This window comes from Urocitellus parryii, chromosome 3 (genome assembly GCF_045843805.1).
Source record: "Urocitellus parryii isolate mUroPar1 chromosome 3, mUroPar1.hap1, whole genome shotgun sequence".
Taxonomy (NCBI): Eukaryota; Metazoa; Chordata; class Mammalia; order Rodentia; family Sciuridae; genus Urocitellus; species Urocitellus parryii.
The window spans coordinates 6,421,018-6,445,671 of NC_135533.1; the positions used below are offsets into that span (position 1 = coordinate 6,421,018).

Sequence of the window (24,654 nt, forward strand, 5' to 3'; positions counted from 1 at the left end):
CTGATTCTGTTAATTGGCTTGTTCAGATCTTGTGTTTCCTTCCTGATCTGTCTTATCAACCTTTGAGGAAAGTATGGTAAAATATCCCAGATGATGGTCAATTTGGAGCTTTCTACTATTAGACCTTTAAGGTAGCGCAGGGAAAAATGGAATGAATGAGAACTGCCCCCACCGATGACCCATAGCAACACTGTCAGTCCAAACTTGACAGGAAAGAGGAAAAGAATGAGGAGGAGGAGAAGAGAAAATCCCAAATAAATGACAACATCAAAAATAAAACCCTTGAACATGTGAGGTAAACACAGGGCACACACCACGATGCTACATTCAATCCTAAGTATTATCTGTAATTGTTACATTTAAATGGGTTAAGGGGTCCCAGAATAAAATTTAAGATGGATTATGAGATAAAATCCACATGTAAATGGTTGATAGGAGGCACATTTAACACATGGAGATGTGAGGTCAAGAGCAATCTGGCGGGGCTGGGGTTGTGGCTCAGGGGTAGAGCACTTGCCTATCCTGTGTAAAGCCCTGGGTTCGATTCTCAGCACCGCATACAAATAAATAAAATAAAGCTTCATCAATATCTAAAAAAGTATTAACAAACCCAAGAGCAATCTGGCTACCAGTGCATGAGGCCCCTTTAGGAGGGAGCAGTGAACTGCATGGTGTTGACAGGCAGTGAACTGTGGTCCCTGTACTCTCTCCCCCAATTCCACTGGACACTTAGGGGTGGCTTGGGTGGGGATATGGGAAAACTACTCACATCTGAGTGGGACCTTCCCACTTTCCTGCCTCATGAGGGCCTGGGCTGGCAGGGTGAGATGGAGTAGGAGGAGGGCCCCTCATGAGCTGGGTGGGGAGGGAGGGAGGGAGGACCTGCACTCAGGCCAGCTGGGAGCTGCTTCCCAGGATGGTGGCATGCAGACCTGGAGCCTTGGTTGTCCCCACCTCCGGGCCCCTCAGAAAGGTCCTGTTTTCCTCAAAGTGGCTATATTTCTTTTCCAAAAGAGCCCCTGCACAGCAGCTGGACACAGCACCAAATACTTATATTGTATATAGCCTCTCATCAAATCAGACTCTAGAAGGCTCTTCAGCTAGCAGTTGTGGAAGACGCTAGAGACCTGCTTCCTGCAAGATGAACACAGCTGCCCATCAGGGAGCTTCCTACCATTTGACCATTCACATCCCATGGTCCACACTTCTTCGACCACAGTAGTCTGGTGAGCCCTGGACAACCTGGGCTGGGTCAGTCCTGACTCTCCTGTCAGGGACAGGCTCAGGCAGGAGGAGGTGGCTCACGGAGGAGGAGGGGCCAAGTGCTGGGCACAATGAGAAGAATGCTAGCTCTTTCCAGCTCTACCATCAGCAGCTGTGACCCTGAGCAAGTATTTCATGTGCCAAACTGTCCCTTTGCCCCTGTGGCACAGGGCTCATGTGCTGCCTGTCTGTAAAGCCCAGGGGACAAAAGCTACCTTGATGTCCCACTCAAAGTGGGACCCTTCCCACTGGCCTGCTTAGAAGGGAGAGGAGAGAGGAGAGGGCGTGTTTCAGCAGATGGACAGAATTCCCTCCCTCCAGGCAAGGGCCACCTCGTGGGACACCTCTCCAGCCAGTCTGCGTCCTACCCCTGCCTGTTGGTGCTGAAAAGTGCCCAGTGCTACTCTGGAACAGGAGCTGAGGACTTTCCCGTCCTGTCAGCACAGCTGGGGAGAGGCCACTTCTTCCAGTCAACATCCTGCCTACACAATCTGACGCATGCTGACTTCCACGCCACCGGCTCGGCACTTGCTCTGGTCCTGTAAGCATCTTCAATGCCCCTTTGTGGTGGTCTCTGCCCCGGGCTGCTCTGCTGACACACCACTGGCAGCCAGCAGCAAGGAGGGGTGAGTCCCATGCAGGACCTGGAGGGGCACCAGGTCACAGCTGTCTCCAGTGGCCCACGCCTTAGGGACACACTGGGCAAAGCAGCTTGCATGGTCATTGTGGACAGAGGTCCCTTGTGGCCTTGGGCTTCAGCAGGGGCACCCAGGGTCCCCAGGGCCCTGTGTGCATTGGCACAATTCCTGGACGTTCTTCAGATTAAATGAGGATGTGGGTGGAGCCCTGGCTCTGGAGATGAGGTGAGCGGCACTGGAGCACTGTCCAGTGTCCACGACGGGGCCACAGGCTGGTCTGTCCCACCCAGCAGGGCAGGAGCCTGCTTAGTGACAGTGGTCATGCCACTGGTGTCCAACACAAACCCAAGACTGACCCCATTCCCTTGTGTGTTATGGGCCGGTGTCCCAGCCTGTGCCCAGGACCTCAGGCCTTACTTAAAGAGAGGGTCTTTATAGAAGTGGGCAGGCCTCCCCAACACAGCTGGCACCCTGACACAAAGCAGGTACCCGGAGACAGAGATGCACGAGACACTGCAGATACAAAGATGGCACCTCTCTGTGCCTGTGCACAGAGTCTGGTACAGACCTGCCCTCGTGGCCAGCAGAAAGAACCAACCCTGAGGATCCTGAGCTCAGGCTTCGGGCGTGCAACGCCAGCCTGTGCACTTGTTGGGCAGCCCCAGGCTAGCCCCTTGGGAGCAGCACTGCTAAGGTGCCTTGGCGTCTCCAGAAGTGCATGTATGTGGGACACTGAGCTGCACTGTCCCCACTGTACTGGGGGCCCAGTCCAGCCAACCATGCCCCAGTGTGGGCCCCCACCAAGTGCCTTCCTATAGGAGCCAAGGGCCCTTCCTCAGCAGCTAACGTCCTTTAGAACCCACACTGGTCATCCAGCTTAGACCGCAGGGCAGAGTTCTCTCAAAACCACATGTGTCAGCATTTACTCCAGGAAAGCAAGGGCCCAGCCCTCTGCTGGGCTCCAAGATCAGGAGGGGCAGTGGTCAGGGAAAGGGCCTCATGGTCACCATACACGGCTCTGTGTGCACGCACACCACCACCTGAGTGTGGATGGTCCTCGTGAGGATAGGAGGGAGCAGCATCTGACTGAACCTGAGCCAAGACACCAGAGGCATAGTGAGGAGTGCACCCCACAGCAACCTCCTGAGCAGACGCCACTGAGCTGGCACTACCAGGGCAAAGGGCGGGCATCTGGCAAGGGGATGCCAGCAGAGCAGGGGAGGAAGGCCCACCCTGGCAGAGGGCAGCCTGGGGCTGGCAAGGGGCACCCGGGGTGCCTGTGTCCTCAGACAGCTGAGCTGCTGAGGGGCCTCACCGTGGGCTCCTGTGTTCACCACCCCAGAGGGTCCCCAGGAGGGCTCTCCCACAGGCTGCAAAGATCTTTGCCTGGTTTGGACCCTGACTGGTGCTGCCCCTGCAGGCAGTGGCTCCATGTCTGCACTTGTTGCAAGAGACATCAGGGGGGTAAGGCAGCAGGCACAAAAGTGGGGAGAGGGCCTTGGCACCCAGGATGTCCAAGAAGGGGGTGCCCAGTCAGCACAGTGTGGCAGTTGGGTGCCATGGAGGGGAGCTGCTGAGATGGGCTGGGTCTGGGTCTGGAAGGTTCTGCTGGGGCAGCATCAGGGGGCACCAGGTGGACCCTCCCTCTGGGGAGTCCCAGGGGGTCACCTGTCCGGCAGCCTTCTGCTTGGACCCGCAGGATCTTTGGTTTAGGTCTGGCAGGGCCCTTTTGCCTCCAGGAGGGCACGTGTCTGTGACCCAGTCCATTGGCCCAGCGAGGCCCCCGGGGGAGTGACCAGGGCCAGGAAGCCTGGCGCTTTGGCCCAGGACCCTGGTGGCGCCTCCCCAGCCGATCCACTTGGGTCCTCATTGTGGCTACTTCCTGAGCCAGTCCTGCCAGGGCTGTGGCCAGCTGGTCCAGCTTCTCTGTGAGCGCAGCACCAAGACTGTGCAGCTCCTGTTGCAGGGGCCTCCCACAGGGGCATGGTGGCTGCGGGGAGGCAGCTGGCCACAACGGTGAGTCAGCTGCTGGAGGGGGACACTTGCTGGGTGGCTCAGGTGGGTCCCTGGGGAGCTGCCTCCTTTGGGTCCTGGCTGAAACCAGAGGGAGGACACGGTTAGAGTTTCTGTGCTGTAAGGAGCTTCTGACCCCCAGTTCCCTTGCACTAGTGTTCAGTGTCCTGCCTGCTCTAAGCCTGGTTTCTAGAGTGAAGGAAGTTGCCTTGGGCTGGAGAACACAGGTGCTACGCCTCATTACAGCCAAATTGCCATCTTCTGCCATTTCCCACCCTGATGGGTAGGAGTAGCCAGACACGGGTTCCATGGTGACCAGCTTTCTCAGGACAGTGGTCTTTCAACTTCTGGGAAAAAAAAATTGGTGCGTTCCTCTGCCACCACTAGGGCCAAATGTTCCACCTATCCCTGCCCTGGGGGGTCAGTGAGAAGGGCCCAGAGAAGGCCCCAATGGCACAAGGCTAGGGTTGAGGGTGAGCACCCAGGAGATGGGCCAGGAGTCCAGCTGAGAACCATTAGGATATTTCCAATGGGGTCACTCAATACCAGTGCCCTTGGATACAAACGCCCCTCCTGTCTTTCTTCCCCTCACTCAAAAGTTATAGATTGAGAGATTTTGATGTCTTAAATTATTTTAAAAACTAATCTAGCAGGTGCAGTGTGTACACCTGTAATCCCCAGCAGCTCAGGAGGCTGAGACAGGGGATCTCAGCAAGGCTAACCTTGTCTCTAAATAGAATATAAAAAAGGCCTGGGGGTGTTGTTCAGTGGTAAAGCACCCCTGAGCTTAATCCCCTAGTATCCCTCCACAAAAGAAAACTCATCTAATCCTTTACCCCCAATTCCCCTAGAGCTGGGCTCTCCCAAGGTAAGCCTTGCAGGCAGCCCTAGGCCAGACCCTGCCATTTCTTAAGGCACTTGGCCGACTGGGTGGAGGGAACTGCTACCCCTGTTCCTGCGCCCCAGCCAAGGCTCTGCCTTTCTCTTGTCAGCACCCCCAGAACTGCAGGTGGAGCAGAGTGATGGCTTGAGTGGTCCAAGGCCCCAAGGTCCCAAGCCCTGTCTGGTCTAGTTCTTTAGTTGAAGCAAGAACGTGGCCCTGCCCTGAGGGAGGGCAGGGGCCACCCCAGAGTGCACCCCCACTCCAGGCCACACTCCCAAGTCCCTGGTATTAGGCTGCCCCAACGTGACCCAGGGCACAGGTGACTTGACCTCCTGCCTGTCTCACTGTGGCTCCTCAGAAGTGTGACTTGGAACCAAAGATTTTGGGATGACCCTGGCCAGGTCACTCAACAGTGCTGGTCACTGTTTCCTCATCTATTCTCTGAAGTCCCCTCAAACCCCAAATTTTGATTCAGGACAATTTCTTCACTGCACGAGGTCTTGGGAAACCCCCACAGTTCCTGTAACGAGACACTGAAGCGAAAGGGGCACCAGGAGTGGCTCATAGGTCAGACTTTCCCTGCCCACAACCTGCACAACAAACTTGGGAGGGTGTTTTCTTCTTGGAACTGGAGGCTGGGGTCCTGGCCAGTGCAGAGGGGACAGGGAAGCCACCAAGCTCACCTGCAACACTGTGCCTTCCACATCCAGGCTCTAGGCTTCTGGGTTCTTCACCTCCCCCGGACCCGGGCCTTTCTTCCAGCTGAGGGGCAGGCCAGGGATGCCCTGCTGCCTCTGGGGAAAGAGCACAGGGCACTTGGGATAGGGACACATGTAATTTTGCCAGAGCCACTCTGACATGAGGATGTTAAAATGTGGAAAAAAAAAAAATCGAGCTTTCCACTTTTAAACAAGGATTAAATGAGATGCAAGTTGGACACTGGGCCCACCAGGGATCCTGGCTCTGGTGAAATGGGCACATGAGTGAAGGCCCTGGCGTGCAGCCCCTGCCCTGTTCCCAGCAGGAGGGCTGTGCTGGAGTGTCTCAGTGTCCTCTGCAGCTCCCGCCTTATGCTCAGGGATCCATTAGGTAGGTCCTGCCCCCAGCAAGATACCTCAAGGATATGCTGGGGGCATCCCCTGGATCACAAGAAGTCATTCTGACATCTTTTGCAGGGCCATGGAGCAATGAGGAACGTGGTGTGCAGGGGCGCAAGGCAGAGGCCGAGGCCTGTGGATGGAGTAGCTCTGGCCCCTGACTAACTCCCTGATCCTACCTCCTCCTCCTGCGGCACTGCTGAGAGGGATGGGTAGGCAGGCACTCTCTGCAGCCTCTTCTCTCCTGGGTGACCGGGACTTGCCTCCTGTCCCTTCTGCTTTTCCTACTGGGAGCAAACACTGGGTCACAAACCTGGGTGGTAGAGTGGTGGCTGGGGGCAGCAGGTGGCATTTCTAACTTTCTTGACAGGACAACCTCCAAGAATTTTTGCTTTTGATGTTTTTTTTGTTGACTGCCAAGATTTCAAAAAGTTACATGACGACAATGTTATCATTTTATACACACACTCATACCTATTGTGCACATATAGTATTAAGTCGTGTCATCGAGTGGCTTGCCAAGAATCCTGCCTCCAGTCACGCGCAAGCCCTGCTCTGGGTACCCTGCTCAAGGGCCCCATCTTCTTCCGCCTCAGCTTCCCTTACAGGCTCAAATATAGAGGACTTTCTGACCCCAGGCAGAGTAACAAGGGGGCTTGGAGAACTCAGTCTGGACCCCGGGCCCTGTGGGGACATGTGGATGCATGCGGGGACTCAGGCTCACCTGCACCAAGGCCACTGCGGTCCTCAAGCTCTCTTCTATCATGCCCGTCACGAGGGCTGCTGCCAATGTTGCCTCTGGGGGACCTACCAGGGCCAGGGGACAGAGGAACTGGATGCTTGCAGCTGCGAAGGTGCTCTATCTCTGTCACAAACAAAGCTGGCATCAGAGCACTGACCAGTATCCTGGAGAGCAGCTCATGGTCACCCCTGCCCCATGCCCCAGCAGACTCACCCTGAAGGGGTGGCCGCCAGGGCTCGGGTTCCATCCGTGCATCTTCATCAGAGCTGCTGAGGCTTGAGCTGGCGCCAGGGCTGGGGCTGGGGCCAGGGCCAGGGCCAGGGCCCACCAAGCAGGCAAAGCGCAAGGGCCTCACAGGCAAGATCCCCCTCAGAGAGGTCTCTAGACAGTGCAGTGGGGAGGGCCTGGGGGCTGCCCCTATGCAGATGACAAGAGAGCCAGCTGGCTATCACCTGATGGCAGCTAGGAGTTTGCCCTGATGACCAGGTTCACAGACCAGGTCCCTCATGGTTCAGTCCCCAGCTCACATGGGGTCTCAACAACTCTCTCTTTGGCTATGGGACATGGAGAAATCAAAGCCTGGTCAAGTCCCTGGCTGCTCTGGAAGGCCAATTGGGGAACTTTCCACAAGTGTCAAGTCCCTAGAAGCCACTGTGGTCAGGTTCTTGCCAAGCCCCGGGTCCTGCAGCCTCTCGAAGTCTGCGTCCCTCTACCCTGCACCACAGAGACCAGCAGCTGGGTAAGGGCAGGAGGGTAAGAAAAGCCACAGGACCTGCTGAGCCATCCTCCTGCCCCTGCAGACCTGCAGCAAGCTGCCAGAAGGATCTATCTGGACATAGCAGGTGGAAGGGGGCTCTTGCCCCCCAGAGTCTCCACTGGAAAAACCAATGGCTGCACAGAACAATGGTCTTCCCACCCTGATCTCAGCACTGGGTCACTTTATCTTTTTCTTTCACCAATTTCAGTTTCTGCCTGGCTCTTGCTTCCATCTTCTGGGGAGAGATGAGAGAGAAGGAAGGAGGAAAAACATGCCAGTAACACTGAAGGCAGCTCACCATCTTGCAGCCATTTCCACGGCTCCTGCCTGATGGTCCCCTGTTCTTTGAACCCTTGGTGGCAGGTACGGATGTAGCTGGAGGTGAAGGCCTGTGGGCTGGTCAGATGCAGGCTCCCGGCAGGCACTTCTCCACCCTGTCTGAGGCAGGATGACTCAGAGGCCTCACCCCTCAGTCCTGTTTTAATGAGAAGCCAAAATGGCTGTGAGCCCTGAGGGGCCTTGTGCTACCACAGAAGCATAGACAGAGAATTCCGCCCACAGGGGGCTCTCAGGCACACAAATTTAAGGAATCACCCACTCTGCCTGTCTCAGAAGGGGTGGGGAAGTGGTGCCCACTAGAGCCTGTTCAGATCCTCCAGCATCTCTTTATTCAGGGACCCAGCTCTAAGGACTCCTGGGAGCCCTCAGATGCCACGTGGGGCTCGCTTGCCAGGATGAAGATGCTCAGTGGACAGGGTTCCTGCTCAGGCGTGTGTGGTGCAGCAGTGGATAATGGCCAGGGTGTCCGTGTCCTGGACTCTGCCCACACTCATTCAATAGTGAGACTGTATGTGTGCTCAACAGACCACCTGGCTTTTTGGCCTCAGAACAAGCCTCTGTCCTGGCTGTTTCCGGAGTATCTTCTTGGCTCAAGTGGATCTGGCCCAAGACAGTTGGGGGCAGCCATGCCCAGGCCAATGGTACAGAAGCTGTCCAGCCCCACTCCCAGGTACCAGGGCCACCACGGAGTTACCTTCCTTGTACGCCATCCAATTCTTAGGTTCCACTCTCCTGGGCTCCCTGTCTGCTGCTGAGAAGCAAGCCCGGGCAGGCTGCTGCCTGGGTACCGGCAGCTCTTTGAGACAGTTCTCCAGCCCCTGGAGTGGGGAGCTTCCTGGCAGGCATCCTGTGAAGATCCAACATTGGCCCTCTTGGGTGACTGGAGCCTTGCCTCTTCTGCAGCGTCCAGGGCTAGGAGCCATCAGAAGGGGCACAGAGCTTTGGACGTGTTGTGGTAGTTCAGGGCCCTGGATGGAGACCTGGCCCCAAATATCTATCAGCCCTGGTTTGGGGTGGCCCTGTCCAGGCTGCCTTATAAGTAAGAAGCCTGACCTGTCTCCTTGGCCACCTTCACAGAAGCCTACCCAGGGTGCAGGAAGGAAATAATGGGGAGCCTGGCCACAGGTATGGGTCTAGGCTCCCTCAGTGCACCCAGCTGCCACCATGGTGAGGGATGGCCACACACCAGGTGGCCCTAAGGACTGTGAGTAAGGCTTCCTTTATTACTCAAAGGAAGGCAACCCTGCAGGCTTCCTGTCCTCTGCATATGACAGGCCACAGGCCACTTGAAAAAACAAATACATTGTAAAAATTGTATCCTAGTGATGGAGTTGTGCCAGCAATGGGAAGGAGCTGAGCTGGAATTCTAGAGGGAAGACCCCTTTCCAGGCAAGCAGACAGCACTGTCCACATTCCCCCCTGAGGGACATGTGCTGATAATTCTGGGCCCAGGAGAAGTTTAGAACCAAAAGCCACATGCATGTGGAGGGCAGAGTATGAGCTACCACAGGGTGTTTGCTGGTTCTGGGGGCTGCGCCAGAAGCTCCTGAAGGGCAGCGTGAAGGCCCCTCTATTTGGGTTACTTAGAACCCATGTCTAAGTAACCCACGTCTATCTGCAGAGGACACATGAAAAAAGAAGTGCACCCCAGGACACTCTGCCCTGACACAAGATGAAGTGGTTTTGGTGGCCAAGGGTTAGCTGGACAGAATGCAGAAACATGCCAATGGCAGGTGTTTAGATGAAAAGCAAGGTGGGGACCTTCCTGGAATGCCACTGTCCACATGAGGAGACAGAAGCTGGTCATGGCAGGTGTCTTTGGAGGGTGGTCAGATTCAGTGGTGGTTGTGGGAGGCGCAATGGGGACTGTGGGGCGGGGAAAGAGAGAGACTTTACTTTTCCCATATAACTTTCTGTAGCTTTTGAACAAAAACATTTGATTTTATTACCCATTAGTAACTAAAAATTAAGCCAAGTCAGCTGCGTTTCAGGCAAAAAGCCCCACACCCAAGGGGTTCCTCCAGGGTACTCAGGCACTGAGAAGGCCTGCATGGCCCAGCCAGAGTCCAGGCTGTAGTTCTAGGCCTTTCTATTAACTAGAGATGGAGCCAGGACACAGATACAAGCAGGTACCCGGTGTGCACCCATGGGACACGGCCAGGCCAAGAGTACTTGGATTATTCAGGTGGGGAAGAGGCTAAAGGGATGCTTAGAAGCACTGGAAGACCCCAATGTCCCCAAGTCCCCAGAAATGAGTCTCCCAGAGAGACCCAGGGAGGCACAGGTCCCCAAGCACACCTCTGAAGCTGGTTTATTCAAAGCACACTATACTTTCCCCTAAGCTGGAGGCCAGCCTCGCATATCTTTGTGGCTGGGACAATGAAGAGTTTAACTCAATAGGAAAATTGAATATACTACCTGTCTTTCCGGACCAAGTCACTAAAATGGACCCCTGCTCCCACCCTGTCCAAGACAAGTCCATTCCTGCCTCAATGTCCCCATCTCTGCCCTGGCACGGGGCTGATGACCTGACTGGGCCAGAGACCTTGATGGGCAGGGGCCTTGAATGACATCTTGTCCCAGAGGGTTGGTAGCTCACCTTTTCCAGGCCGCTGTCCCTGGCTCCCCGCAGGACTCCCAAATTCCAGGTCCCCATCGGTGCTGCAGGCTGAGGAAAAGCTGGTGGGGGTGCCTCGGGAGCCTGAGGGTTGAGCCAGACTCTCTCTCACATAGCCCTGCAGGCCCAGAGGCAGGGGTGGCTCCTTGGTGGCCTCTGCGGGAAACAGCATTTTTCAGGTCACAGCAGAGCCTGCTGGAGAAGAGGCCCCTGGGCCATGGAGTAGATGGCACCAGGAGACCCTGCCTTGAGGTGTCTCTCTCCAGGGTTTCCCATGGCACAGATGCAAATCCCCAAACCCCACATTTCACCTCCTAAAACTAAAAAAAAGTTCTCCAAGAAGAGGGCAAGAAGACTTGTAACTGCTGCTACCGAAGCTGGAGAGCTGCCTGGGGCCAGGCCCGAAAGAGGGCAGTGGGAAGAAGGCACATGCTTCAGGAAGCTGGAGAGGACAAGCTAACAGTGGCCTCGGTGTCTCTCTCCACCGTGTGCATGGTGACAGGCTACCCCAGGCCCACTACACAGTCTACCTTCACTGTGTGATCCTTGAGACTGCAGCTCTGACCGCTGGGACACAGAGGTGGCCAGTGTCCGGAGTGGTGATGACCCACCTGGGGGAATGCCTTTCAGACAGGCCTCCAGAGCTGCCAGTGGTGAGCTTGAGGCCCTGCTGGCTGGGAAAGGAGAGAACACTGTCATCGTCTCTCACAGGTCCTTGCACTGCCTGTCGGGCCCTGGCTTGGTCCCTGGCTGGCTGCCCCTGGCCTGCCTCTTACAGGGCTGATGAGTCTTACACCAGACTCTGGGACCTGCCCGGCAGCAGACCCTCCTGGAGGGTACTTCGATCCTCTCTCTGCTTCTCTGGAGGGAATGAAGGTGTCCCTGGCCTTGAGGGCAGAGATAGGGAAAACCACCTGCCTGCAGGGGCCATCTTCCTCAGGCAGGACCTCAGGGCACAATGAAGGTCCTTACTGAGCCAGAGGGCTGCCGGGGCAAGGCCTGGGTTGAGGACATGGACTGAGGTCACTGTTTGGAAGGAAGCCCAGGGACAAGTTCCCTGCCCGAGGGACATGCAGGTTTCCTGGGCTTTGGGAGCTTCTCTGAGCACAGTCCCATGGAGACAAGGTAAGACAATCCCAGGCCTTACCTTGAGCTGTGGGGCCCCAGCAGTGTGTTCCGATCCCTTTGGTGTCTCTGGTAGCAGAGAGGCCATGGCCCTGCCTACCAAGCTGGCAGGATACAGGCTCCAAGTGGCTCTGGGACCAGCTGTCCTCTACCTTGACCACAGTGAATGAGCTGCCAGCTTCAGTACCAGGGCAGGAAGGAGGGGTCTGGAGGTGTCTGGACCCTGTGTGAAGGAGGTCACCAGGCAGCCCAGGTTTCAGGACTGGACTCACCCCAGGTTTTGGGAGGTGAGGTGGGGCTTCTACGGCCCCTCTGCATCCACAGCAGTCACTGTGCCTGGGTACAGTCACTTCTCAATCACCAGCACAGACCCAAGTCACATTCCTACTTCCATCAAAGTCCCTTTGGGTTGCTCTGAAGCTTTATAAAGAAGGATTAAGTCAGCTCTGCCCAGTTAGCACCAAATCAGATCTTTCTCCTTGGCCAGACAAACCACCCCGTCTAAACACACCTGATGGGTACCCCAAGCCCCAGTCCTACTACCAGACCAGACAATCTGAGGCCAGCCCAAATCCCAGTCACACCACCTATTGCCAGGAACCCCAAATCACAATTATGGCTTGAGAGTCTACTGGGCTACAACTCCAGCTTCTATGTTTTGGCTTCCCACCCCACCATCCCTTCTTTCCTTCCAAACTTTTACTTCGTTCTATGAAAGCCAGTCTGGGAAATGATCAAGAACTGATTAGGCACCTCCTCTGTGCCTTGCTCCATTTGCAGAGTGATGGTGCTCAGTATCAGGCCCTCTGACTGAGGCCTGTGTGCTTTGTTGCAGAAGGTCACCCACTGCCCTGCTTGTGGCAGCCCCTTCCCTCCCCAGCTCAGCAGGTGGCCTTTACCTTCAGAATTCTTATTCAAGGTCCCTGGATCCTCTTGTAGCAGCAGGTCCCCTGCTCCTGAGGGGTTGGGACACCTGTCCTGGGCCTCTGGGATCTCCTTCAGACAGTTCAGCAGACCCTGGAGAGGAGGATCCCCCGAAGGTGACTCAGTCTTCACTAAGGAAAAAGGCACACATGTCCACCAGAGCCCAGAGTCCAGTCCTCGCACCAGACAGGAACCATCCAGTGTGCAGTGAGGATGCAGGGCCAGAAATCTGCAGATGTGAGTCAGGTCTTCCCCCATGCCTCATTTAGTCTTGTTTAAGTCACTGTCATTTTGGTGCCCAATTTACAAATGCCTATCAACCATCCCTCCCAGAACAGGACAGGTGAGAATGGAGAGGCACTCAGAGGCAAGTGAAGGAGGCGGGGCACTGGACAGTGCCCTGGTCCCAAGCACAGCCTACTTTGAAGGGGCTGTGACACACACAGTGTGTGTAAGAGGCACACTGCTGGAGTGAACCCCACCCGGACCCCGTGGAGTGAACTAAGGACCAAAGCTGCAGCAGCCTTTAAAACAGATTCTATTGTCATGTATAACTAAAAAGAACCAAAAAATTAAAAAATAAAAATAAAACTTAATAAAAAAATAAAATAACATGCAGGCAGTATTTAAAGACAAAAAATAAAAAACATAATAAAGTGTCACTGCAGACCGGAGCTCCTGCCCCCCTGGCTGTCCAGACCAGGACCACTCTGAGCACCTCACCGAGTGTCAACAGGAAGTAACACTTGAGCGCTGTGGCTCTTTTCCTGAGGCCCAGGTTAGGAAAAGTGAAGAACAAAGAGCAACCAGGGCAGCATGCGTGCTGAGTTTTCTTTTTCTATCCTAATGCTTCTTTAAGAGTCACCTGGGGCTGGGGACATGGCTCAGTTGGTAGAATGCTTGCCTTTCATGCACAAGGTCTTGGGTTCTAATCCCCAGCACCACACACACACACACACACACACACACACACATATACCCACCTGGCTTCAGTCACGTGACATTGGGAATACAGGAGCAGCCAGGTTAGTAATGATCCTCAAGGGAGACAGTGTGGATCAGAGAAATAGCTACAGAATGGCTTTCCAGGCACTTTGGAGCCCTTGGTCTGAGGGCATCAGATGCCCAAGGACTCACCTGGCCAGGGTGGGCTTGCTGGCCCTGCTGGCCCCGGCTTCACCACGGTCAACCTTGATGCACCCAGGAGAGGGACAGCAGGTAGTAAGTTTGGTGCTGCCTCAGCATTCTGGGGCCCAGGCACAAGGATTTCTTTCAGGCAGTTGATGAGGCCTTGCAAGGGGCTATTCCCAGGAGAGACTCCTGCACACAGACAAGGTCACCGAGGTCACTGTAGTCCTGACAGGGCAACATAAGACCTTCTACAGTCATGGGTCTCTGGGCAGCTGAGAATCACCCATGTGAACAGACGAGGCCTGCCCACTGAGGCTGCTACAAGACTAAACTGACTATTCCCCTGTAGCCCACTCAGCTCCAGGGCAGGCCTAATCTCATCCCCAGGAAAGCCAGATTCTCACCAGTCCCTGGGGTCCCTCTCTCCTGGGTTTGGTGGCTCTTCCTCTGGCCAGAGCTGCAGGTGGGAGGGCTCAGCTCCTCAGCAGGCGTTCCTGGGCCTCCCCTTCCTGTGGGCCATGGTTTGTCCACAGTTTCTGTTGCAGAAGACAAGGAAGGCCTTTCTAGCCTGGGCTCCACTTTGGGATCACCCAGATCCAGTCACCACAAGGAAAGACCCCTCTAGTTCCTCAACTCCCTGGGGGCAGTCAAGTCCCAGAAGCTTTGGAGGACCTGTTCAACTGTAAATACCAATACTCTGAACACGCCTGGACACTTCCTCCAGACCTCAGCCTCTGAACACAGCTCAGCAAGTAATGTCTGCAGCTTCAACACACCGACCCCAATCTCACGCTTGTGCTTTTCAAATCAGGGCACATGGAATGTCGGGGCATGTGGGTGGATGACACCTGAAATCAGAGGCTAAGCAGGCTGTGTTTTGGGGAATGCTAATCTTTTTTTTTTTTTAATATTTATTTTTTAGTTGTAGTTGGACACCATACCTTTATTTTCTTTCTTTCTTTCTTTTATTTTATTTATTTTTATGTGGTGCTGAGGATCAAACCCAGGACCCTGCACATGCTAGGCGAATGCTTTACTGCTGAGCCTCAACCCCAGCCCTGGGAATGCCAATCTTATTCCATATTACTTCAAAATATCCTAATAAAAAGATATTTGCAAGAATTTTTAAAGGTACAATGAGACCCCAGAGAAATTCTAGGCCTTCTCTGAGGTTAGGCTTTGATATGAGACGGTCTGAGAGTCAGAAGAGGTGCACACAGGTGAGTTACCTGCTGGGCCCTGTGGCAGAAACTGCCTGTGTACATGCACATGGTCCTCAGCAATAAGGGCTGGATGAGAGGCCTCCTGGGGACCAGGCATTGCGCCCCTCCCATTTGGTCTCCTGACCAGAAGCAAAGTATGCTGCCCTGCTCTCTGGGACCTTCACCAGCACTCAGCAGCAGAGGAGACTGAGTCCCAGAGAAAACAAAGAGGGTGAGGTTCAAGCTCCCTGACTCCAGGGTTGAGGACCTTGAAGTGCTGATGGTCCCCATCGTTGCTGGATTAGACTCACTGATGAGGAGGGGCCTTCCGGGCCCCCCATCTCCAGGCGGGCCACTGGAGGACGAACTGCTGGTCGGTGTAGTGGCCAGGCTGGGCTGGCTCACAGGGCTGTCCGGAAGGCAGCTGAGCAGACCTGGGGGAGGGCAAGACTCCTCTTCCATGGTCACTGTTGAGGGGGAGAAGACACTAATGCCAAGGTGCTCCTGCCACTGTCACCACCAGGGTCCTTCCTTGCCATGCTCCACTAACAATGGCCAGGACACCAGGGACCTAGGTACTGCTGTCACTAAGCTGACCCCCACATTACAGCCCTGACGAGGCCGCACTCCTGCAGCCTCTGCTCACTCCATTCTCATCTGTCACCAGCTGAGTGGGGAGGTGGGGCCTGAGGTGTGTGAGCAGGGACCAGGGGGAGGACAGATGCCTGGGGAGGTGGAAAGAGCACTGACTGGGAAGTGACCTGGGCCTCACTGGCCACGCAGAAGGCTCAGCCTCCCTCCCTCCCTCATCTGCAGGACATCAATAAACACAGCTCACCTACCACGAAGGGCCCAAGGCACAGGTTGGGGCCAACGTGAGAAGCCCAAGCTACTCTGCGCTCACCGCACCCAGGAGCTCAGAGGCCAGGCACACAGCCAGGGCATCAGGAGCCACTGGTGACCGCCTCCCTGCAGCAGTGGAGAGAAGCTGGGCGGCACACTGGGCCCAGGGTGTGGACTTGGACTTCACCTTGTGGAGGAGCTGTGAGCGCCACAGAGACTGGCCTGGCTGGCTGACTTACCCTCAGGGCTCGCTCTTTCCCCGTCCAGGCTGGTTCCCCCGCTCTCAGGGCTGTCCTCAGTGCCCTTGACTTCCCGGAACAAGAACTCTGGGATCCCCTTCACCAACTGAACCAGGGCGGTAAGGTGCAGGCTGTGCCGAGGCTGTCTTCCTGTGGAGGGCCACAGTGAGCCCCGCGCCCCTGTCTGCTCAGCACCTGTCCCTCAGGCAGCCCTCCCGACCACAGGAGGAGCAGCCAGGAGAGCCCGATGTCCCGTGGGCTCAGATCAAGAGATGTGCCTAAGGAACAGCCAGGATCGGGTGGGAGCAGTGTATAGGGACACAGGGGTCTCCTACACCTGTCTCTTTCTTAAGGGAATGTCAAGCAGGGCTGTCCCCACCAGCTAGCCCTCTGTCTTTGCTGGAATCCCCTAAACTCCCGGCCTTGCCCAATCTGGGCCCTGTGGAGCAAGTCCACCATCAGAGGAGCCGCAGGCTGGCTGTGCAGGGGCGGCAGGGATAAGGGTTCCGCTGGGGGCAGGAGCAGGCCTGAGGTGGGTGTGCTCTCCAGGGTGAGCCCAGGTTCTTCTGGCACTGCTCGGTGGAATGGACAATATGTAACATGCTCCTAGTCCAGAGCAGTGACAGGTCAAAGCCAGGGAGGGCTGCAGTAGGGAGGGCTAAATTAAGCATGTTGAGGTCACAGTGTCACCTGAGGACCATGAGTAAGAGGGGGAGCCCAGAGTCTGCCCAGAGGACTTACCCTGGGGGCTTCCCTTTACAGGAGGCTCCTGCCCCTCATCACCTCTACTCCCTCCTCCCATAGCTGCTCCAGGCTCCGTAGGTGACAGAAAAGCAGAAAGGGGAAGCAGCTCATCTGTCCCTGGGGAGAAAAGCAAGGACAGTCACCCTGGAAACAGAATGGTCTCTCCGTCACAGAATCGAGTTGTGGCCCAGGCATCCCACACATCTGTGCAAGTATCTCTGTGCATGTTGGTAGGGCCACCCACACTCAAAGAACAGAGCAGCAGAACCTGGCAGTCACTGCAGACCTCACCAAACGGTACCCAGCGGGAACAGAAGGGAGGCCCGGCCCAGCACCCAGCTTTCAGGAGGCCCCTAAAACTGTTCCTTTCATAGATGAGAAGACTAAGGCCTGGTGGGGCCTGGGGTCCTGCAGTCCTGGGGCCTCCTGGACTCCAGCCTCCCCGCTTCCATTCTCAGTTGGCACTCGCCGCCTACACCCCAGGGAGGCCAGTGGAGGCATACCCACGGAGACCAGCGTCTCGTAGTTCTCCCGCATCACGTCTCGGTAGAACTCCCGCTGCCGCTCCTCCAGCAGCCTCCACTCCTCCTCGGAGAACCGCACGGCCAAGTCCATGAAGCTGATGGGCACCTGCGGGTGGTTGGGGAATGTTGGCAGTCCTGCCAGCAGGGCCAGCCCAGCTGCCCCCTCAGCTCAGTGCCCCGCACATGTCTCTGGGTGAACACGGGGATGGAGGGGGAGCAGTGGGTGGGTGGGAACTGATACCAGAAGCAACAAGAATTGGCTAGAGATGGAGCTGGCAGTCAGCTGGGTCCCTAGGATCTGGGAGAGGCAAGGAAAGAGCCTGCTCTCAAACCTGCAGAGGGAGTGCAGCTATGGATATCTCAGTTCCAGGCTTCCAGACTCAGAAGGAATGAAGCTCTGTTGCTTTAAGACCTGGGTCTGTGGCTCCATCACAGCAGCCCAGGAAACTACAACAGTCTCATGTCACCCAGTCCCTAGGCCCCACAAAAGTCAACCCTGGGATGAGAACTCTGGCCAGCCTGGACTTCACCTTGTGAGATTCTCTGAGTTAATAAGCACACTTCCCTGAGAATGTGAAGGCCTGAGATCCTAGTGCTGAGGATTAAAATAAAAAAGAGTCGACTAATAAAACCAATTAGTTATCAAGGGTGAGGATCCCTTATCTCAAACCTATGGGACCAGAAGTCTTTTGGATTTCCAGTTTGGGAATATTTGCTTCTACATAATGAGATAGACTTGGGACAGGACCCTAGTCTAAACCTGAAATTCATTTATGTTTCCTACGTATTTTATACACATGGCCTGAAGGTATTTTTTAATGTGCCTGCCTTTTGACTGTGACCTGGTACACGAGCTCAGGTGTGGGATTCTCTACATGTAGCATGATGCTCAAAAGTTTTGGATTTGGTAGCATTTTAGATTTCAGGATTTTTTTTATTAGGGATAGGGATGCACATCTATATAATTAAGAAAAAAAAAGTATTTTTTTTTTTTTTTTTTTTTTTTTTAGCAGGGATGCTACAACACTCAGGAATCAAACAAAGTTTGACCACCTCCCTAGGCCACTCTAGTAGCCTGTGACCCCTCTGACTTCAGACTCCCATCTTATGGCCACAGCTCTTCCACAGACCCTCTGCTGCCAGGCTGAGTCCAGCTCCCAGCTCTGCCAGGCACAGCCTGCCTCACTTTCCAGGTCCCGCTTGCCCTTTGAGGACTGACGTTCAACAGCGCATCCCCATGGGGACCCAGCAGTACACAGGCACTGAGCTCCATGAGGTGATGCCCACGAAGCCCTTCTGCATAGGTAGACTCTCCAGGAGACAGATAAAGACACCCCTACTAGACAGGGGCCCAGGTGTCCGAGCAGAACCAGTCAAACTGTCTCTTTAGTCAGGTGAACAAAACCTCCAGCGCATGTTTGCATCAGGTCAACCAGAACAAAAACATCATCAATTTAAACATCACTAGATTCAAAGACCCACATGATGAGCCCACAACTGATTTATGGCTAGAATTCTTAACCAAAAAGAATCATTCTGAACCCATATATCAAATGATTGGCATGGGATTTGATTTTCGAGGAAGCTTGCCTGGGAATCTGCACTTCTCTTCCCAGGAAAATCCTGACTCAGAGAGCTCAACCCTGGGCGTCCACATCTCTCCCTGTGCCTGGCTTCTGACAGTCCTGTTCTTTTTAGCAGCATAGTGAAGAACCTGCTGGGGCTAAGTTAAGATCCCACCGTCCCCTTGGAGAGACCTCCTTGGACCCCTGTCCAGTGACACTCCAGGCTGTAGTCCAGCTGTCCTCACCTCGCCACGCTCCCTACCCCAGGCCTCTGTTTCACCCTCTCTTCCTTGGGGATGGGAGTCTATTAGACACTGTGCCTTTCTTAGAGAAGTATCCAGAAGAAACCCCAGAACCCTGGACAGCTCTGGAAATGGAGTTCTTACACACCCAGTACTCATCCGATTTCTACACCTTCCACGCTCATCTTCAGCTACCCTGTGGCTTTTTAAGGTAAAAGCAACCCTTCTGTCTTAGTTTCTTTAAAATTTGTCATTCAGTAGATTTTAAAACAATCATGACACCCAGAAAATGGACAAGAAAGAATTTAAAGTTAAGGCAAAAATGAACTTTGTATAAATTAAGCAAAATGTAAGTTCTGAGAAGTGTCCTTCTGGTTCAGAAATGAAGGCGAATTATGATTTGTTAGAAAGAAATTATAAAGAAAATGAAGACACTTGTAAAGCAAAGAAAACAGCTTCTGTCTTGTTTCATCTACTCAGTGATTTTAAAAACCGTCACGGCTACTAACTGGCAGCCTTGTCACTCACTCATTGTACTCCCCTGCCTGTCACCCTGACAGCTGACAGCTAGCATCATGTAGTCACACCCCCTGGTGCTGTGGGCACCATCCACAAACCCAGCTAGACAGTCTCTCTAGTGACTGCCTAGATGCACAACTTATCGCACGGCTTGTCACAATGCCATGCAGGAAGAATGAAGTGCATCCGGTGTCAGGTGCATCTGGAGGAGGCCCCTGGGAAACCATCCGCCCGTTTCCACTGACCTCACTCCGGTGCCTCTGCTACTGCTGAGCCTGCTGTGTCCTCCCATTGTAATGAATCAGGTGTGAGCCTGTCGACCTGCTTGTCCTCCTAGGGATTCCTGAGCCCTGGATGCTCCTGGGGACCCCAGCACAGGGCTCCATTATGTTTGGCCACCCCATGCCCCACTGTGTTGGGCCCATCACTCCTCAGTCCTCCCCTCCATCTGCTGGGCCTCTGCTCTCCCTCTTCCTCCTAGAGACCTACCCAGCCAGGGCTTGGGAACCATGGGGGATTGCAGAGTGGGACAGGGCCAAAAGGTCATCAAAGCAAGTCAGTATCCAACTAATGAAGGCTGCTGGGAGCTTCAGACTTGTCACAATAGGCCTAGGGTCCAAATGGACATAAATGCCACCTATGGACTGAGCAGGAACATTTTACCTGTATTCCTTGATTACTAAGTTTAAAGGTTCAGATGCTGTGATGGCCAGCATGCCTGTCCTTTAAAAGTAATATGGATTTAATTTAAAATATGTGAAAAAACTACAATCTAATGCACTGAGAATACCACCATGTGGGGACTGGGGAAGTTAAAAAGAGGGGTCACAGAGTCAAGAAGGCTGGAAGCCCCTATTTGCAGTCCAACTGTCTCACTGCTGAAGTTAAAGCAAGTGGGAACAGTTAACCACCTGAAGGAATAACCAGAGCAGTGGCACAGCAACATGTCGCTCAACAGTGCCAGGAGTGTACAGGTGCTGCATGTGGACCTTTCGGGGCACTGGAGGAGCACAAAATAGGTGGAGACAGGTCAACAGCAATGCATGCTGCCTGAAGAGAGGGCATGCCAACAGAGTGGCACTGTCTCACGTGCCTTGACCAGGCAGCAGGCATGCTCTGCCTGCATTGCAGAGCTCTTCCTGAATGGCAGTGGACACGTCGGCCATTCCAGCTCTGCACTGGAGCAGACCTGCATGCTCCCCAAGCAGCTCTGTGTCAGGACCAGGCTTCCCATGCAGATTCCACTGCAGGTGGTGCTATGGTGTGAGTGTGACCCGAGTCCATGTGTTGGACACCTCACCCCTAACTCGAGTGTTGAGAGGTGGAAACTTTATGACGTCATCGGGCCAAGAACAGACTGATGCCACTGTTGTGGGAGCGGGTTAATGACCTTGGGATTGTTTCCTGGTAAAAGGCTGGGTTCAGCCCCTTGCTCTTTCTCTCTTGCCCTTCCCCCTTCCACAAGAGCCAGATCCTGCCCCCTTGATCTTAGACTTGTGATCTCCCAAAACTGTGAAGTAAATCTTTGTTCTTTATAAATTGCCCTGTCAGGTGTTCTGGTATAGCAGCACAAAACAAACAAGACAGGTGGCCGAAGACTTAATTGGCCACCATTTATTTCCAGTTTGACTATCAGTTCTATTTTTCACTGAAGCAACTGGCTTAATCTGTGTCTTAGTCCATTTCTGTTTCTGTAATAGAATATCTGAGACTGAGCGATTTGCAAAGAAAAGACGTTTATTTTTTACAGTTCTAGAGGCTGGAAACTCCACACTTGCGGGCATCTGCTGAGGGCTTCTTGCTGCATCATAACCTAATGCAGGGCATAATATGGTGAGGGGGCTGGCACTCTCTCTCCCTCTCTCTTTCATACAAGGCCGCTCCCTGATAACCACTAATCCATGAATAGAGTAATTCATTCACAGGGACAGAGCCCTCAGACCCAATCACCTCCCCAAATTTGCACCTCTCAAATGGCATTTGACTTTAGGAATTAAGTTTCCAACACATGAAATTTGGGAGACACCCTTAAATCACAGCATCCTGATTTATCTGTCTTCTGTGAGTTTGATAACTCAGAGTTGAGTTGATAACTCAAAGTTGATTCTCCTGGGAACCATAACCTAGGGTCGCAATGAACAACATTCAGATTAGTTATGGGATTTTAGCCAAACTACTAAATCCATTTGAGCCTTAACAAACTCATCTATAACACTGGGATCACAACATCCTACCTCATAGGGATGATAAGGAGACAAAAATCAATTGATATAAGAAAAATGCCGAAAATAAATGCTAACTGATCTGCAGCCAGATCTGCCTGCTAATATCCACCTGCAGGGCACAGCCTGCCACCTCTGGCTCTTCCACACACTACTCCTAACCTCCCAGGAACTCTTTATCGCCAGGCTAAATATATATATCTGGCTTTTTTAGACATCTGTGAGCAATGCTTTCCAGAGGTCCCCCCACCTCAGCTTCAAGATGGACTCCTGGGTGATGGAGGTATAAAGTGCGAACGGGAACTGACTGTGGCCTGGGTAAGTGCTCCTGTCAAAGGCTTCTCAGGGTTCTGAGTTTAAGAAAAGTGAGCAGCACGCGCGCGCGTGTGTGTGTACAAGTAAGTGTGCAAACACTCATCTTCAGAGAAGGAAAGCCACTGTCCTCTTTGTGCTCAACCTTGCTCTCCTTCCCCAACCAACACAGCAAAGCTTTTGGGGCTGATCCAGGCCTACTGTAGCTCTCTCTTAAAACATCCCTTCTACTGCATGACTAGCCCCATGCAAAACTGCAGCTTCAGTGTCCTGAGGATTTGTTCACCTCTCACAGTCCTTGCTAGTCTAGACCCATTCTCCCAGTGTGACTCAGACTAACAGATCAGACCCTGTACCACACTGCCCTCACTGTGCTCACAAGGTCCTGGGTTCCTGGGAGTCACACTGGACTTGAAGACTACAGGCCCTGTCTCTCACTGTGACCTTGCATTCCCCAAGGCCAATACAGGCCACCTTCTCCAAGAAGTCACATAGCATGAGAATGCATACTTCCCTGCACATTAGATCTGAAAAACCAGTGCTCTAACCCCCTGACTTTGCAGAACAGAAAACTACTGTGCGAGGAGGCCCTAGGATGGGGTTTGTGAGCATATCTGAGCAAGGGTGTCCTTGGACTGCCCTGTCAGCCAGAGCTACAAAGGAGACTGCCCTAGCCTGTACCATCTGGCTTCCTGGCTTCTCCCTTCTCCCAAGATGCTTGTTAGGCACTTGCCATGCCAAGATCCTGGCACAGTACCTGCTCTACCTGGCCACACACGGTCCCACCACTATCCCAACATAGTTGCCTAAAGGTGGCCAAAGTTCAGAGGCCACCACAATTTCATTGCCAGCTCCTGTCCAGGAAACCCTGCAACTCCCCACTGGCATTTTCACTGCCCACAAACTCAGTCTCAAAGGTGCCCAGGGGCTCCCTCCACCTCTTGGATATACCACTATGCATCTTACCGACATAAAACTTGGAATCTGTTTTATCTTCTATTTCTCCACTTCCACCTCCCCACTCCCTGGAGCCAGGATCTTGCCAGGATTTAGCAGTTCCCCCTAGGCCTCCATGCCCACCACTCTCATGATAACTTGTAGCAAAAAGGAAACACGCAGAGAGGGAGGGCGATGCTTAAGTCCAAAGAACGAGTTTCCCCAGGAGGCTGGGACTCGAGTCCGTGGGTCCCGGAAGAGGGTAGGGGTCGGAGTTGGACCTGGACTTCAGCGCACGAAGTCCTCAGCACCGGGCTGGCCTGGCTGGGTTCCGGCTCTTCCCCCCCCCCCCCGCCCCGGGCCGCGCTGCGCACAGCAGACCCGCCGCCGCGTCCACCGGCCCGCGCGCCCGCCGCGGCTCGCCTTACCTGGCGCGCCATCCTAGCACTCAGCCGCGCGGCCGCCCCGCGACAGGCCCAGCTTCCGGCGGCCACAGGCGGAGGCAGCCACCGTCGGCCGTGGCGGCTAGGCTGCACGCGACAGGAGGCGGGGCCGCGAGCGCGGGCCGCGGGGGAGCGGCGGAGTGGGCGCGCCGGGGCCCGCCCCGCGCCTGGCCGAGCCCGCCCCCGCGCCGCGCATCCCGGGAGGGTGGTCCCGCTTCCGGCCGGCGCAGGCGCGGACTACACTTCCCAGAAGGCCCCGCGGGGCCGGGGCGGGCCGGGGCCTGCTGGCTGCCCATCACCCGCTCCCCGGGGCTGCCAGACAGCTGGGCGGGCGGACGGGCTCTGTCCAGCTTGCAGCTGCACGCGCCCGCGTGAAAGCATCCTTCTGTCTCTGTTCATTCATGCAGGCATCCGACACCGAGAGCATCCTGTCCAGGAGCCAGATGGGGATGCTCCGACGAGAAGTGACCAGTGTCTCCCAGAGGCCGCTGTCAACGTAAACTCGACCCTGAGTTGGGGAGCCCGAGGGCTGCGGGCCCAAGGGCGCGGGACCCAGCAAGGATGGCAGGAGCGGCCGCCAGATCCTGGCGCGTTTTCAGGATCTGTTCCCAGCCCCTTCACTCACCACACTACTGACCCCCGCGTGCCATTGTATTTCATGTGACTATTTGCTGGTCTGTTCCGTTATGTGGGATTTTAAGTAAACACGCAATGAGTGAACTAAGCTTTGGCCTCACCATTATCCACTTCCTGCTTTGTTGCCCGGAATTCAGATGCTGGGCCCTCTGCGGGGAGGCCACAGGCTGAGCACAGCTGGGCCCTCTGCCGGAGGCCACAGGCTGAGCCCGCTGAGCCGCGTTTTCCTCTCTGAAGAGGAGAGCCAGTTAGAAGAATCCAGAGAAGGTGGGCTGGGCCGGGGGTAAACCTGCTCTTCCAGTCCGAATCTTGGAGGGACAGCGGAAACAGAGGTCTCCCGAAGTGCAGACCTTCTCTAAATCTGGGGCCCAGTCCAGATGCCTGCCGCCCAGGGCCCCTCATCTTCGGGAATACTCAGTATAAGCAAAAATAACCAAAACCCTTTTGGCACCATAAAGAAAGTACAAATAATCGGGCCGGGACCAGACTTCAGGATCAGCTCTGCTTTTTGTTCAGCAGTGGAGTCAGGCATCAGATGGCTCACTTTCTGGGTAGAAAATGGCCTCTGGTTACAGAAGTCTGGGTTCACATAGGTTACACACTGGGAGATGGCTTAACCATTGAAAACTTTTACAGATAAGCATTGAATGCTAACTCTGGACCTTCATACTTGCCCAGTAAAAACAAATTTCAAATGT

The 24,654-nt window shown here is 54.5% G+C and overlaps 1 protein-coding gene across 2 annotated transcripts; it reads right to left on the minus strand.

Annotated features, from left to right (window-relative positions):
* Nucleotides 1-339: 339 nt before the first annotated feature.
* On the minus strand, nucleotides 340-23,408 carry Krabd3 (KRAB domain containing 3). Of its 2 annotated transcripts, XM_077795921.1 has the most exons (19): nucleotides 23,306-23,408; nucleotides 17,061-17,187; nucleotides 16,555-16,674; nucleotides 15,814-15,963; nucleotides 15,043-15,198; nucleotides 13,934-14,065; nucleotides 13,536-13,718; nucleotides 12,374-12,529; nucleotides 11,497-11,697; nucleotides 10,880-11,023; nucleotides 10,332-10,505; nucleotides 8,427-8,579; nucleotides 7,692-7,868; nucleotides 6,850-7,053; nucleotides 6,619-6,759; nucleotides 6,074-6,181; nucleotides 5,481-5,591; nucleotides 3,570-3,995; nucleotides 340-2,993 (listed from the first exon to the last, which is right to left on the minus strand). In XM_077795921.1, exons 1-19 carry the CDS (start codon nucleotides 23,315-23,317, stop codon nucleotides 2,905-2,907), a joined length of 2,964 nt encoding a protein of 987 aa, XP_077652047.1. In that variant the 5' UTR covers nucleotides 23,318-23,408; the 3' UTR covers nucleotides 340-2,904. The 2 variants fall into 2 exon arrangements, with proteins under 2 accessions (XP_077652047.1, XP_077652046.1); XM_077795920.1 differs by lacking the exon at nucleotides 340-2,993 and having other exon boundaries at nucleotides 3,268-3,995.
* Nucleotides 23,409-24,654: the final 1,246 nt, after the last annotated feature.

What these genes read in the sequence shown, in the direction of transcription:
- Krabd3 (XM_077795920.1), bottom strand. An exon ending in GGAAAGAGCGAGCCCTGAGG is followed by an intron (nt 15,199 to 15,813) that starts GTAAGTCAGCCA and finishes CCCCCTCAACAG; the next exon opens with TGACCATGGAAGAGGAGTCT. An exon ending in GTGGAAATGGCTGCAAGATG is followed by an intron (nt 7,054 to 7,691) that starts GTGAGCTGCCTT and finishes TCATCTGCATAG; the next exon opens with GGGCAGCCCCCAGGCCCTCC.